At 38.8% G+C, this 15,742-nt stretch overlaps 1 protein-coding gene across 1 annotated transcript in view; it reads left to right on the plus strand.

Moving 5' to 3' along the window:
* The window catches only part of WDR72 (WD repeat domain 72), a 211,937-nt gene that overhangs the window by 25,442 nt on the left and 170,753 nt on the right, over window positions 1-15,742 (plus strand). The window contains exons 9-12 of the mRNA XM_003266945.2: window positions 2,086-2,234; window positions 2,940-3,185; window positions 6,253-6,473; window positions 8,641-8,836. Of these exons, the coding sequence (XP_003266993.1) occupies window positions 2,086-2,234; window positions 2,940-3,185; window positions 6,253-6,473; window positions 8,641-8,836 (812 nt within the window). The remainder of the gene's footprint in view (window positions 1-2,085; window positions 2,235-2,939; window positions 3,186-6,252; window positions 6,474-8,640; window positions 8,837-15,742) is intronic.

A 15,742-nucleotide genomic window follows, 5' to 3' on the forward strand; every position in this document is an offset into this window, starting at 1 on the left:
AGGGGCAAAGCACCAGCTAGGAAGAGTTGTGCTGCCACCAACCTGAGTAACCCACCAGCCTCTTGGAGCTTCCTTTTCAAATCAGAATAACCAGGGAGTTGGAACAATCAGTTCTAAGTGCGTACAAGGGTGGGAGAGTTTGAGTAGCCAATTTAACCAAATGTTATCAACACCATTTCAAATAGCTATAAAAATCATGGCTGTAAGACACCAAAGTGCCCTCTGAGTCTTAAAAAAATTTATTGGCCAGGCACGGTGGCTCACGCCTGTAATCCCAGCACTTTGGGAGGCCAAGACGGGTGGATCACGAGGTCAGGAGATTGAGACCATCCTGGCTAACACGGTGAAACCCCATCTCTACTAAAAATACAAAAAATTAGCTGGGCGTGGTGGCGGGCGCCTGTAGTCCCAGCTACTCAGGAGGCTGAGGCAGGAGAATGGTGTGAACCCTGGAGGTGGAGCTTGCAGTGAGCTGAGATCGCGCCACTGCTCTCCAGCCTGGGCGACGGAGCGAGACTCCGTCTCAAAAAAAAAGAAAAAAAAATTATTTAGAAACTGACTTTATTGGAACCATTTTCTGTGATGTTCTTATTTCTTGGGACTATAGGGAATTAATTACACATCTTGGTTGGATGACCTTGGATTGGTTTCTTATTTTCTGTGATAATTTCCCTATTTTCATATCAGGATAATAGCAATGTTTACTTACTACATAGCTTTGTTGTGAAGATTAAATGTAGCAATATCTTGGCCTTTAATAATCACTGATGAATAGAATTTTTCACTAATGTGTCTAAAACCAGACCTTAAAGCATGTATTTTCTGACTAGGAAGCATCACTTTCCTGGACTTCTTTAATTCCAGCACCAGCAATTGGCTTTCTTTTTTTTTTTTTTTTTTTTTTGAGACGAGTAGCTGGGACTACAGGCGCCCGCCACTATGCCCGGCTAATTTTTTGTATTTTTAGTAGAGACGGGGTTTCACTGTGGTCTTGATCTCCTGACCTAGTGATCCGCCCACCTCGGCCTCCCAAAGTGCTGGGATTAGAGGCGTGAGCCACCGCACCCGGCCTTGGCTTTCTTTTTAGGATGACTTATTTCCACACCAAAGAGAGTTTGGGTTTTGTTTTTATAATTGCTTAAATGATTTTGATCCTTTTTGCACAATCTCTATGTACAAACCTGCCCAAAGAACAGCTATACTGCCCTGAAAAGGACCAGGGATGCTCTAAATGCATTCACGAGTGAAGGCATAGCTTTAAGAGCGCTGGTGCCCAATATTCATATTCTGCTTTGGCAAGATCATAAGTTATATAGAATTTAGATACAATGTACAGTATTATACATAATTTATATAATGTATAACATTATATATGTATATACACACCATTATAAATTATGGAATCATTTTCCTTTGTGGCCACTTGAGAAATCAGAAATCAAGTATGTTCAATCTGAGAAATAGTCAACAAAAGGAAAACATATTAATAACATAAAATTAGTATACAAATATTAGTTGTTGCTGTTTTAACTGACAATTAGAACTATAAAGGAACTATAAAGAAATTAAGCCTTCTTAGTGAACATCTTTAGCATCAAGACATGGGTTGCTGAATCAGAATGACTGGACTCAAAGCCCATTGCTTCCTTAATTGCCTTAGACAAATCAATCTCTTCACTGCAAGTTTTCTTGTCTGTAAAATGAAAACAGTGATAGTACCAATTTTATAGGGTTATTGTGAGGATTATTTAACTGAATATGTAGAAAGCCCCTTGCAGTAATGTGTGCACATAGCCATATATTTATCTATCTACACACACACATACACACACACACAACATGGTCAGTAAATGTTAGATACTTTTATTGACTTTCTGAGGTCAATGACTTTGCTTCTTGTTTTATAAAGGCTCTTTAGTCCTAGATCACAGATTATTTCATTTAATTTACTTGAAAATGTTGAAACAGTGGGAAATAAATTGAAAGGATTTACTTCAGTTATTAAGTCTTGTTTCTCCATTTAAAAACAGTGGCCATCTCTCTATAGTTAGAATATTTCCTACATAAAAGCTCACTTTTTGTTTTGGAACAGAGCCATCCCTTTGTTATGGGCTACATGAATGAAAGGAAAGAGCCTTTTTACAAGGTACTTTTCTCTGGAGAAGTCTCAGGAAGAATTACTTTGTGGCACATCCCTGATGTTCCTGTATCCAAGTTTGATGGTTCTCCTAGAGGTAAGTCAGTTTCCATTTCTAGTAACAAGTCTTCTGAGAACGAATTTGTAATTAACTCACTGTTCTTCTAAGTTGAGCAACATGGGACCACAAGCAAGAAAAATTTATTGTGTACTATTACGTATTAAATGACAACATAAAAGCAGGTATAAACACAAAGCTTAGGCCGGGCACGGTGGCTCATGCCTGTAATCCTAGCACTTTGGGAAGCTGAGGTGGGTGGATTGCCTGAGCGAAGGACTTTGAGACCAGCCTGGGCAACATGGTGAAACCCCGTCTCTACTAAAATACAAAAAATTAGCCAGGCGTGGCAGCATGCGCCCGTAATCCCAGCTACTCAGGAGGTTGAGGCAGGTGAATTGCTTAAACCCAGGAGGCGGAGGTTGCAGTGAGCCGAAATCACGCCACTGCACTCCAGCCTGGGTGACACAGTGAGACTCGATCTCAAAAAAAAAAAAAAAAAAAAAAAAATTGAAAAATTAAAAACACACACACACAAAGGTTATGGATCTTATATACTAATATAACCAGTATAATTCATGTTAACATCAATTGAACTTAACAAGAGATGAATGCTGGCAATATGAATCTAGGATAGGCTGTAACATTGTATTCATATTTTTGAAGGGAGGGTGCCTTGATATTTTCCATGTCTATGATGCACTGATAAACCAAATTTTCTTTTTATGTCTGTTTTCTTTTTAGATATACCAGTAACTGCCACCTGGACTCTTCAAGATAATTTTGATAAGCATGATACTGTGTCACAAAGTATTATTGACTATTTCTCTGGGCTTAAAGATGGGGCAGGAACTGCTGTAGTCACTTCATCAGAGTATATTCCGAGTCTTGATAAATTAATATGTGGCTGTGAAGATGGGACAATTATCATTACCCAGGCTTTGAATGCTGCCAAAGCAAGACTTCTAGAAGGTGGTTCTTTAGTAAAAGGTCCTTGAATTTTATTTGACCCTATTTATTTGATTTATCTAAAGCTGCAATTTCAACAAACTGCACTAAACAAGATTTAGAGGCCTAAAGAATTCGCTGGCATTTGCTGATAAATATGTACATATTTTAATGTTAAAGTAAAACATACATATAGGTTTTTTTTTTTTCAAACTCCCTGTAATCCTAGCACTTTGGGAGGCCGAGGCGGGCATATCACGAGGTCAGGAGATAGAGACCATCCTGGCTAACACGGTGAAACCCCATTTCTACTAAAAATACAAAAAAAAAAAAACAGCTGGGCATGGTGGCGGGCGCCTGTAGTCCTAGCTACTCGGGAGGCTGAGGCAGGAGAATGGCATGAACCTGGGAGGCAGAGCTTTGCAGTAAGCCGAGATCGCACCACTGCACTCCAGCCTGGGCGACAGGGCAAGACTCCACTCTGTCTCAAAAAAAAAAAAAAAAAAAAAAAAACTGAAGCAGAAGGCTATACAATAAGAAATGAGTTTTTCTCCTTACTTGATCTTCCAGTTCCTTTCTCCAAAGGCAACTGCTAATAACAGTTTATTTATACTCTTCTTGAAATTTTCTATGTGTGTACAAGCACATATCAGCATAACAACATACAGTCTTTTAATTGTATTGCACAAATAAAAATGTATTCTACATGCTTTACTCAAATGTCCTTAAACAAATCTAAATAAAATATTTTAGAGTTCATTCTTTATGAGCTGACTTTAAATAATTAGTAATAATTGAACTTTAATTTAATTGCCTATTAATTGGTGTGTAGGTTTTCTAGTTTTTAGCTACTATGGACAATGCAGAATGGATTATTATTGTACATATATGTGAGTATATCTGTACAGATATGTGAGTATATATCTTTGGCCACTTACTAAATGTTACTGACTTGTGCTTCAGTGATTGACTGAAGTGGAGGAGTAAATGGCAATGAACCAAAGAGAGGTAATGTACTGGTATACAGCTAAATGGCTGCTGTTAAAAGTTAGTGAAAAAGCGAAGACCCAGCAGTTTTTATCTAGGCTGATTTATCCTAATATCCAGAAAGCAAGAAAAAGCCATATTTGACGTAGCAGCTCAATGAACATTCATCCTGGTGGGTTAGGAGATACAAAGTGAGGATGTGCCTGATGGAATAGAAGTTTCTGAAGTATAATAATAATTCTTTGAGGTTTATTTTCAGTTTGAATAAAGAGAGTTTGTGGTTTATGGTTCTTTCCAATTTGGGGGAGTTTAGCTAATGATGAAGGAAGAAGCAGTGTGGTTAGTGGGAAGAGGAACCCCCTAGCACAGTAGTGCATCAGTAGTCCTGTGCTCTCATACAGCTGTGACTTGAAATGCCCATATGCCTACCAAGTGCCAAGCAGAGTGCTACAAAATTATAGACATTATCTTATTTATTCCACACAACAGTCTTGTCTGAAGTAAGGACTGTTATTATCCTAAATTTTCAGATGTAACATCTGTGGTTAAGAGGGAAAAGGCAACTCGCTATGGTGACATATCTAGTAAGTGATAGACCCGGCAAAAAAAGGCAGATTAATTTAACAGCAATGCTGTACTCTTAAACATTTTGCTTTGCTTTTTCACACTTGGATGCGAGTCACTTAACCTCTCTGAGCCTCAGATGCTTTATCTGTAAAGCCAAGAGGTAGAATTAGGTAATCTCTAACATCTTTCAAAGCAAAAATATTTCCTGAAACTTTTATTTTCTTGTATACTAGACTTAGTCATTCTAATTTAAAGAATGACGGGCTGGGCACAGTGGCTACCACCTGTAACCCCAGCACTTTGGAAGGCTGAGGCGAGTGGATCCCTTGAGCCCAGGAGTTTGAGACCAGTGTGAGCATCATGGTGACACCCTGTCCCTGCAAAAAATACAAAAATTAGCTGGGCATGGTGGCGCTCACCTGTGGACCCAGCTACTAGGGAGGCTGAGGTGGAAGGATCACCCGAGCCCAGGGAGTTTGAGGAATAAAAGTTTTGTCTTATGGTGCCATGATTGTACCACTGTACTCTAGCCTGGTCAACAGAGTGAGACCCTGTCTCAAAAAAAAAAAAAAGAATGAAAATAAGTAATATTCTGAATTTATTTTTGTGGAGGTGAATGTATGAAGTATTCACTCTTTTTTTTTTTTTTTTTTTTTTTTGAGATGGAGTCTCTCTCTGTCGCCCAGGCTGGAGTGCAGTGACGCAATCTCGGCTCACTGCAAGCTCCGCCTCCTGGGTTCACGCCATTCTCCTGCCTCAGCCTCTCCGAGCAGCTGGGACTACAGGCGCCCGCCACCACGCCCGGCTAATTTTTTGTATTTTTAGTAGAGACGGGGTTTCACCATGGTCTCGATCTCCTGACCTCGTGATCCGCCCGCCTCGGTCTCCCACACTGCTGGGATTACAAACGTGAGCCACCGCGCCCGGCCGTATTCACGCTTTTAGAACAGTGTTTACTATTCCATGACACTGGAATTGGTAACTTACTAATGTCCTTAAGAATTAATAGACTTTGTTTTTCTTTTCTTTTTTTTTTTTAGACGGAGTCTTGCTCTGTTGCCCAGGCTGGAGTGCAGTGGCATGATCTCGACTCACTGCAACCTCCACCTTCCAGGTTCAAGCGATTCTCCTGCCTCAGACTCCCAAGTAGCTGGGACTATAGGTGCGAGCCACCACACCTAGCTAATTTTTGTATTTTTAGTAGAGATGGGGTTTCACCATGTTGGCCAGGCTGGTCTTGAAGCCTTGACCTCAAGCAATCTGCCCATCCCGGCCTCCCAAAGTGCTGATATTACAGGCATGAGCCACCATGCCTGGCCTAGAATTAATAGACTTTGAACAACTAACTGTAGTGCTTCATCAAAAGCATACTCTGGCTTCTGGTGAGGCACTTGCTTTTCAAGATGATCTAAGGGTGTTCACTAGTTTTCTTAGCCAAGTGCATGCTTTAATTATATGTAATTTCCTTATGTTAAAATTTTATAAAAGAGAATCTTGGGACGATTTTCTGAACAAAAATAACATCTGTATTATTTGGTGTTTCATTGTTTTTCAGATTCTCCCCCTCATAAAGTTCTTAAAGGCCACCACCAAAGTGTCACTTCATTACTTTACCCACATGGTCTCTCTTCGAAATTAGACCAAAGTTGGATGTTGTCTGGGGACCTAGAGTCATGTGTCATCTTGTGGGATATCTTTACTGAAGAAATTTTGCATAAATTCTTTTTGGAAGCTGGTCCAGTAACAAGTCTTTTGATGTCACCAGAGAAATTTAAAGTAAGACGAAGAGTAAAATATAACACCTAAATTTGAAAATTATATAAATACTTAATAAGACAAGCAAAAATGACCCATATTTCCAAAGAAAAGAAAAATATGAGTTCTATGTACTTATAATACAACTGGATGATTTATATATATTTATTTTTAATCTTTCTATATGAATTGTAGTATTATTGTAACTTACATTATACAGATAATTTGGCTCTAAAGCAAAAATTTAGTCAATGCTTAGCTTTACAACAGCCAATTAATTCTTTCTCTTCCAGTACTTACATCTGCTTTTTTCCTCTCGTTCTATATCTTCGTTTTTAATGGAATTATCTTTTTTTTTAAAAAAAGTAGATACTCAAGGCAAACACAAGTCAAACAATATAGGAATCTATAAACTAGAAATTAACTTTTACCTTCAATAACTTCCACTTTGCAGTGAGCCGAGATCATGCTACTGCATTCCAGCCTGGGCAACAGAGCAAGACCTTGTCAAGAATTTCTTTTTATAATAATATTAATAAATAGTTACATTTGTCTTCTGTGTGTGTGTGTGTGTGTGTGTGTGTGTGTCAGGGTCTCACTTTGTCACCCAGGCTGGAGTACAGTGACGTGATCATGGCTCACTGCAGCCTCAACCTTCTGGGCTCCAGGGATCCTCCTGCCTCAGCCCCCCAAGTAGCTGGGACTACAGGCATGTAGTCCAGCTACTGTTTTTTATTTTTGTTTTTGTAGAGACAGAATCTTGCTTTGTTGCCCAGGCTGGTCTCCAACTCCTGGGTGCAAGGAATCTTCCCACCTCTGCCTCCCAAAGTGCTGGGATTACAGGCATCAGTTATTGCGCCCAGCACATTTTCTTCTTAAATGGGTTTTTATTTGCTTATTCATTTATTTAACAGAGAATGAGCTTTAATAAGTTTGTGAGCATCTACCTTGTTATGGGCAAAATGAAATTGCTTTAGGTAGAATTTTCTCATGAAATGTCAACTTAAATTCAGCTTTTGTAAAGTTGACATTTAAAAAAAAAAAAAACATGAACAACCAACTTTTGAGTTCCCTCTGTAGTAAAAGGACATGGTAACACAGGTAAAATGATTTTTTAAGTCAGTTAATTGGCTTATACACATTATTTCTCCATAGTCTATTCCTAACCATAAGATTTGTGTTCACATGGTATGTGTGTGTATGTATGTAAGTTTCCTGGAGCACGTTGGACTGCCTGTTCTAGAAGCCGTGGGATGGGCAGGTTCTCCAGGAGATAGAATGGTTAGGGAAAAATGACATATGATCCATTCTGCAAGTCTAGGCTCCAGATCTATCACACCTGCCATTTTGTGATTTTTTTTTTCCTTACGATTTCTGGAGTGCACTTAATAAAGAATTAGGAAAGAAAACATGTACCCCACTCCTCCCCGCATCCCCGCCTCCAGAGAGGTTAATAATGAGTAATGGGCGTCTCAAGGTCTCCAAACTGATGCTTTAAACAAAACAGCCAAAATTCTGGCTAGATCATTAGAATCCACCTTGGATAGTAATTGTCCTAACCTGTTCAAGGTAACCACATGCTGACTTTTTAAAAAGCATCTTAAGGATTGTTGTCCTGGGAACCTATTTTTGGTCCTTATGTCTTTGAGGCTATACATTCAGTTGGAGCTATCTAATGCTTACCTCTTTTAGATTGTGTCTACACCGAGTTTCCTGTTTGGATTAGAATCTGTATAGTTCTGGGAACAGCACCAAATCACATTTTGAGGCTTTAAGTGGAAAATATCAGCTCATGATACCCTTGGGCCTAAGCTTGTGTCTACAAATAGCTTCTTTTTGTGGCAACAAATTAGTTCTGGGGTTTATTTTATTCTGCATTATTTCCGATGTCTGCCTCGCTGCCTGAATTTGCTGAGTGATGGCCAAGTCCTTCGTTTATCTTATAAGTAGATCTGTCCTGGATTCATCTTTTGACCTTCCTGAGAAGTTGTTGAGCTTAGACTCTACTCTGTGTTTAAAGCTCCTCTGTAGAGGGTTACATGGAAAGCTGCTGTAGAAAGCAGAAATATCCTTTTTGTAAATGGGGCTTTAACAAAACTTTTTTATGTTACTGGGGGAAAAAATCTGACTTACTCATAAAGAAAGCATTTGACTATTTACTCACATAAGCATGTTGTTTTTTTCACAGCTAAGGGGTGAGCAGATAATTTGCTGTGTGTGCAGTGACCATTCCGTGGCCCTCCTTCACCTTGAGGGAAAGAGTTGCCTCCTGCATGCCCGGAAGCACCTTTTTCCTGTGAGGATGATAAAATGGCACCCGGTTGAGAATTTTTTAATTGTTGGATGTGCAGATGACTCAGTCTATATCTGGGAAATTGAAACAGGTAAATTGAAATTTTACCCCTTTCATTCTTTATGTATTTATGATGTACAAGCATTTGACCAGATGGAAAGTTTCAGAGAAGATACGGTGATGACCTCACTTGCTTTAACCTTTGTTTGGGCTGCATTTAATGGCTTCAGTTAAAGATACGTGTGCAAAATAAAACACAATGGCCCAAGTCAGATCCTGACCAACTGATGATTAGCTGACAGGGCAGTGCACAGGAATGAGCCGGATATTTCTGGAAGCTATAAATAAAAACATAAGTTATCTACTTTAATTATTAACAAGAGAGAAGTTTAGTGTCCTACTGGTCTCAAATTATCATTAAATTCTGCTTTCTTCAGCATGCTCACCATCTCAGCAACATTTCGAGCTAATTGATGATCAGTAATAATGGAATATAATTAATTATAAAACTCCAAAAAGTTGAGTCAGGGAAACTGAAAACTGAGTGGCTCAATTGAACTTTTGATATCATATCATAGAGAATGTAGAGTTTGAACTTTTTAAAATTAAAAAAAAAATTACTACATAACTGAAGATTGAGAGTAATACTTTCCAGAAAATGCTGGAACATATCAAATAAGGTGAGGTAATTGATGGACGTGAGTCAGGGGATTTCGTCTGAGAGTACATTTCACTGAAACTATAGCATGATTTTTATTGATTAATCAGTGGTGGTTTTATGTTGGGTGTTATTAACAGACTGGATAGTTTATAATATTATAGTTTAGAGCCATACTTCACCAAAATAATTGCTATTTTCTTTGCATTTGACTGTCATGTGTAAGTGATGATGACTAATGTACTAGTGTTTAGAGGGTGCAACCTAATACTGCCTTACATTTGTAAATTGTTTTATAGCTTTGATGAGCTTTCCTGCTCATTTTCACAGATTCTCACAACTTCTGAGGTAGGTCGGAGGAGTATTATTCACCATTTTATTGATGAGGAATTTGCAGATGTGATACATAAATGTACAAGACTGTACAACTAATAAGTGGTGAACCAGTTTGAGGGTCTTGCTCGTTCTTTGCACAATATACACAAAATTAGGAGAGTTTTGGAACTCTTGATTTGAGCAACAGTTAATTATAATAGATAAAATAGGCCGTAAAGCCTGGGCTTGCCTCCAGAGCCTGTTAATAGGACCTCAGATCATATTACATTGCTTCTTTGCTTGTCAATCTCCTCATCTATGAAATGGGGTAATAATACTGCCTTCCTGTCAGGATTAAATGAGCTAATACCTACAATGCTTATAAACAGTACCTGCAGGTGGTTAGCCCTTAGTAATAGTTGACTATTGTTATTATCAACGAGTGCAGCAAAGTCTTGACTTCTGCTTGTAAAATATAAGCCTGTAAATCACATATGCTTATTAATGTGCCCAATTGCTTTTCAATTGTGAACACTTGGTAACTAAACATATTTTTCATGGGTGATAGAATCCAGCAAGAATAAATAAATGTCTGGGCACTCACGAGTGTTTATGGTCCCCTTTTCCCATTGGGATACCCTTAGGCTATGTAACTTTTTATTTATGTATTTCTTTGGCAGAGTGGGAAGTAAAGCAAAGCCAAACCATTAGTACTTCTTGAGATTATATTTATTCCCATTCTGTATTTTAATTTTGTTATTTCTTTTTTATACTCCCTCAAATACATAACCAAATGTTGAAGAACGTTTGAAAAATAAATATAAAGAAAAACAAATAATCCTATCCTACTACTTAATAAGTGCTATTAATATTTTGATTTACTTTCTGTCAGACATTTTTCTATGTCAATAAATAGATATTTACTGTATTTTAGTCTATATTGTACTTCAGTCACAGTCCTGGCAGGAAACTGAAGTCAACCCAGATGGGTCAAATGAAGAGACTTGAATGAAAGGACTATTTATAGAGGTGTGGGCAGGGATTAGGGACCAGACAAGGAATGGATGGTGAGGGCCTCCAGCACCCAGGCACTGGCAGCATCAGGAAGCTCTGGCCACCTCCAGGACTGAAGCAAAAAGAGGAGAAAACATTGTTGTTGGAACCCAGTGAGAGTTGAAGCTCAGGAGGAGTGGTCACCCCATGAAGTCATAGAAAAGAAGCCGCTCCTGCCAGAGATGGAGGACTCACATAGAGAGGGGAGGGTTGGAAGAAATTCTTTCTTCTTCTGCAATCACCTCCATTAATTTAATCCACTCAAAGTGAGAGAGGAAGGGCATTCAGTTCTAGGCATCAGCCAGCCTCCCTGTGCACAAAAAAGGAAGGACCCAGAAGGGTAGGAAAGGACGGAATGGGTTGTCACATGGACAATAATCGATAGAGTTGTCATTATGGACATACTAGGCTTTAACTGAGGAATCTCCTAAAGTTTGTTTTAGAATTTCCATATCAAACAGTATGCATAGGTTTAGTGCCAAAGTAACCTATAGAATATAAGTTGTTCCTCTTTTGATTATCTATATTAATAGTTTAAAAACAATCTCAACTCATCTTAAGATGAGCTTGTAATTGGTGATGATAGTATTAATGATTCTACCCAGACCTTCACATTTGTGATGTGCCTCTTCACTTCTTTAGACACAATCCCATTGACCACCTCATTTGAGCCTCACAACACCCTGTGAAGGTGGCCGGTGGCCCAACTTGCTGTATCACATTCATTCCTTTTGAATAAGTTCATGTCGTTCCTTTATTCTTGTGTCTGGTGTTGCCTTTGTTGTGTTCTGCCTTTAATCTCTGCAATTTTAATTTTGGTTACAATTTAGTGAATTATGTTTTCTTTTCCAAGCCAGATTTCAGCCGGCTAAGATGCTTCCATCATGTTTACTGTACTTGATTTCTGTTTTATTCTTTACTTATAAAGGTTGAATGGTCTGAGATCAGGAAGTGTTTCCATTTATATTTTCATAAAGCTAGGGGGAAAATACCAACTAAAGCCAAAACAGGCTGAAAAGAGCTATTTGAAGGTATGGAATACACTTACTCATGGATGTGCCTGGCACATGAATGATAAATGAATGAGTGAACTAATTAATCCAAGTGCTCTTACCTCAGTAGATTGAGTATGAATTAATTCACCTTAACATTGGCCAGTTGTGGCTCTCAGATCCTGGCTGCCCAACTGTAAGCGGGTCCTTAGCTTTCTGCTTCAAGTCTTCCCTAGGGTTTTGGAGTTCACAGGGTATATTTCACCTCCTCAGGTGAAGGTCTGTGTATTTCCTACTCCAGTCAATTTTTCCTGGCCCTTGGCCTTTTAGTTTTGCTCTTCTCTCCATAGGGTTCACACTTAGTTCCATGTGTGAACAGACCTATTCCTACTTTCATTTCTCCAGCACTCTGCGTCCTCTAACTACGTGAAGGAGGAATAAATTGACATAAAGGTATTTATCAGATCTCTCAGCACTAGAGCAACTCCAGAGCCCACAGAGAGAAAATAGGAGGTGTTAGTGGGATAAGAGTTTTGAGGAAAGGGGCCTAGAAAGAAAAGGCAGGAAAAGGGGCTTGAAGCCAAAAGTAATTAATTTTCAACTTGCCAAAAGTCTGCTTTGGTGGGAGCTTGGGAAGTATGGGGTGTAGCATAAGTCCCTGTGCCACCCTTCCTTGGTTATAGAGGAAAAGTTTTGAGGCCTCTTCCGTTTTTCACAAATACTTTGTAAGAGCCTATTCTCACTCTACTTACGAGTCTCTTTGGCACAATACGTAAGCATATTCTAGAGTCATGTACCACTGTGCCTATTTTATCTTGGACTGATAAGGGGTGTTTCTTTCTGTGATAGGTGGCATAGTGAGATGGATGACAGGGTAAATTTTGGGGTCATAGGTGGACACACTCTTGGGACTGGCAAACAACTGAGGTAAAGAAATGTTTATGTGACACTGAGGGCCCTCGTCCTCTGGCTAAAAATGTGGTGCTGCCAGGTTAGGAGTGATGAGGGCATCTAGTTTTGCTTATTGATTTGCCGGATGTCCCATGATGTTTAGGCCTGATTAGGAAAGGAAAATATTGCAGATGTCATTTTGATTAATATTTGAGCTCCCACAGTGTATTTGGCACTGACAACTCTGGGAGGCTTGGTCGCCCTCATTGCTGTGAGACACAATAGGGGTAATAATGTATTACTGATTTTATTTTCCCTAAATTACATACCAGAAATAAATCTTAGCTCTGAGCTAATTATTCTTTTAAGAATTGAATTTAAAATAATTCTGAGTACTACTCTTTTCACAGTAGTGGATTTGTATAGCAGATAATTTGTGTAATGAATTTCTTGTGTGTTATTAATGTAACTTTCTATTGAAGGTTTCTGTTAAGTGTACAAACTATGTTGGGAAATATGCCATATTAAGTAATTGCCCTTTTTTGTGTGGGACAATGAAACCTTGTTTGCTTAAAAATAATACTTTTTAAAAATATCTTAAGATGGATCAGAAACACTTTTTTCTGTAGAGGCCTGGATAGTAAATGCTTTCTGCTTTGTGGTCCGTATGATCTTTGTTACAACTACTGAACTCTCCTATTGTAGCATAAGTGAAGCCATAGACACTACATAAAGGAGAGGGTGAGGCTGTGTTCCAACAAAACTTTACTCACAACAACAGGCAGCAGGCTGGATTTGGCCTGCATCTGTAGTTTACAGACCCCTGAGAATGATGATTGTTCTTTTTAAAGACATTGATTTCATAATAACTCATTCTTAAAGCAGTAGAAAATGTTTGATCCATTATACCTCACTGTAAGCAGGACAGGTATAGTTATACCCATTTTACCAGTGAGGATATAGAACACAGAGAGGTTTTGTGAGTTTGAAGGTCCCCAGAGTAGGTGTTGGCACAGGCACTAGATTATGTGTCTCCTTTTTCCATTCTGGTGTGTTCTTCACTTACCGTGCAATAGGAACTCCTCTTGCAGATGGAGGTCAGCCTTTTGAGACTGTCAAGCAGGGAATTAGATAAGAACAGCTTTGAAAAGAAAGGAGATGGCTGCCAGGAAGCCTGCTACAAGATCTCCTAAAGGAGAGGGTCTCTGGCTGTCTTTCAGAGCTTGGCTCTAAATTTACACATAGTTCTAATGGCTCTGGTCATCTGATTTCTCAGATGACAGATTAGCCGCAGCAAATTACGAGTGGGGAGGCTGTTCGTGGCGGGCACTCTGATAGCAGAAGCGACAGCTGATGGGAAGGGAGGAGAAGCAAAAGCTATGTATCACTGCTCAGGGCTGTCTTTCTTGTGCTCATAGGAAGATAGGTGCCAAAATATAAAAATGCTGAAATTGCTCCCCCTACTCAGCAAGCTCCTACAGATCTCTGCACAGACCATGGAAAGCTGCCAGTCCACATCCCGTGACTCCTGTTGGAGAACTGGGCTGGCTTCTTTCCAGGTACTGCTGGGCTCCGGAGGAATATTTAAAAGTATTGTATCCATGGTGGATTCCAGACCTAAGGACATCTCAGAAGCAGCTTGGGGCTTGGGTTTAGGGGACTGAAGTCTTTGACCAATTAGTAGGTAGAAATCAGCATCCATGGGAGTCTATTTTTGTTCGTTTCTTCCAGTTCCTGCTCAGGTAATGTGGACTGTGTAACACTGAGCAGAAAGCCTCATGATTATAGCATGGCATGAGCACCCAGCCTCTGATTATGACGTGGTTTCTGTGGGAAAACACACTCCAAGTTTTAAACAATTTTTATACAGAGCATTGAAACAAAACCTATTCATAAGAAATTAAGGAAGTAAGGAAGAAGATACGTTTCAGAGTTATTTTCACCGCAGGTGTTAAATTTTCTTTCTTTTTCGCCTTGCCAGTAGGAAGTCAAAACTTCCACCTTTTAATCTCTTCTTCTTATTAGAAATAGTAGTAGTTAGCTGGAAAATTATTCAATCCACAATACTGCAAAGTGGAGCTCTTGTTCTTCCATGTTTTCAAAGTGCATAGGCTTAGAAATAACTAATTTAAAAAAGTTTTTAAAAGAAAAAAGAAAAAGATAAAAATATAATGAGTTTTGTCAACCAACAGCTAATAGCTCATGTTTTTCAAAAATATTCAGCGTTTAATCTTGTCCTATAGATTTGAGTTTGCTTTAATAGTTTACAGTGAGGGGTATGTAGAATATGTGCAAGACACGGTTTTTCAGAAATATAGCCGTATTTGCCTCAATAGACTAGAATTGTGTGGTTAAATTCCTACTTTGCCACACCAAAATATTATACAAGTTTACCACATGGAGAAGTAATTTGCCAGTCTACAGGTTTTACTTGGTCACCTTCTTTTATGGTATACAACATTTAGTATTCCCATACATATAAAATAACATTAAAAATTACACTAGTGACCAACTATGCCATTCTGAGAAACAATATTGCTTGGTTTTCTCCTCAAGGTCACCACTTTGTAGATATCAGGTCAAAGTTATGTTGTGTTGACAGTCTTGTGAGCATAACCAGTATACGACTTTCATTATAGGTATGTTAAAGGTAGGTTTGGGGTATGCCGCATCCTGCAGGTAATAGTCCCTCTAGTATGTCATTTTCTCGAAGCCACGTTATTTTGTTGTGGTAGATTACAGATGGAACCCTCTTGGGATGATTGGTTTTAGAAAAGAAAAATAGGATACCTTAAAGTATAGGGTGGGATTTTTCCTATGTCACCTTTTCCAGACCTCTTTCTTATTATAATAATTACTGATGTTATTACTCAACATATATTTTTAGTTTACTGACCATTTTTGGAATCTTTGTTTCTGTCTCCTTTGCCCTAGTTATCACAGTTCCACTGCAGCTTGTGATTTTGATTCATGCAATATTGTGCATGTGTACATGTTTGCATGTGTATGCACATGCTTTTGTATATGGACTTTGCAGTTTAGCTACGAAATATTTACACAGTTGTCAAAATTTGATCTCTTAAGTAGG

The sequence above is a fragment of the Nomascus leucogenys genome, chromosome 6, assembly GCF_006542625.1.
Source record: "Nomascus leucogenys isolate Asia chromosome 6, Asia_NLE_v1, whole genome shotgun sequence".
In the NCBI taxonomy this organism is placed as follows: Eukaryota; Metazoa; Chordata; class Mammalia; order Primates; family Hylobatidae; genus Nomascus; species Nomascus leucogenys.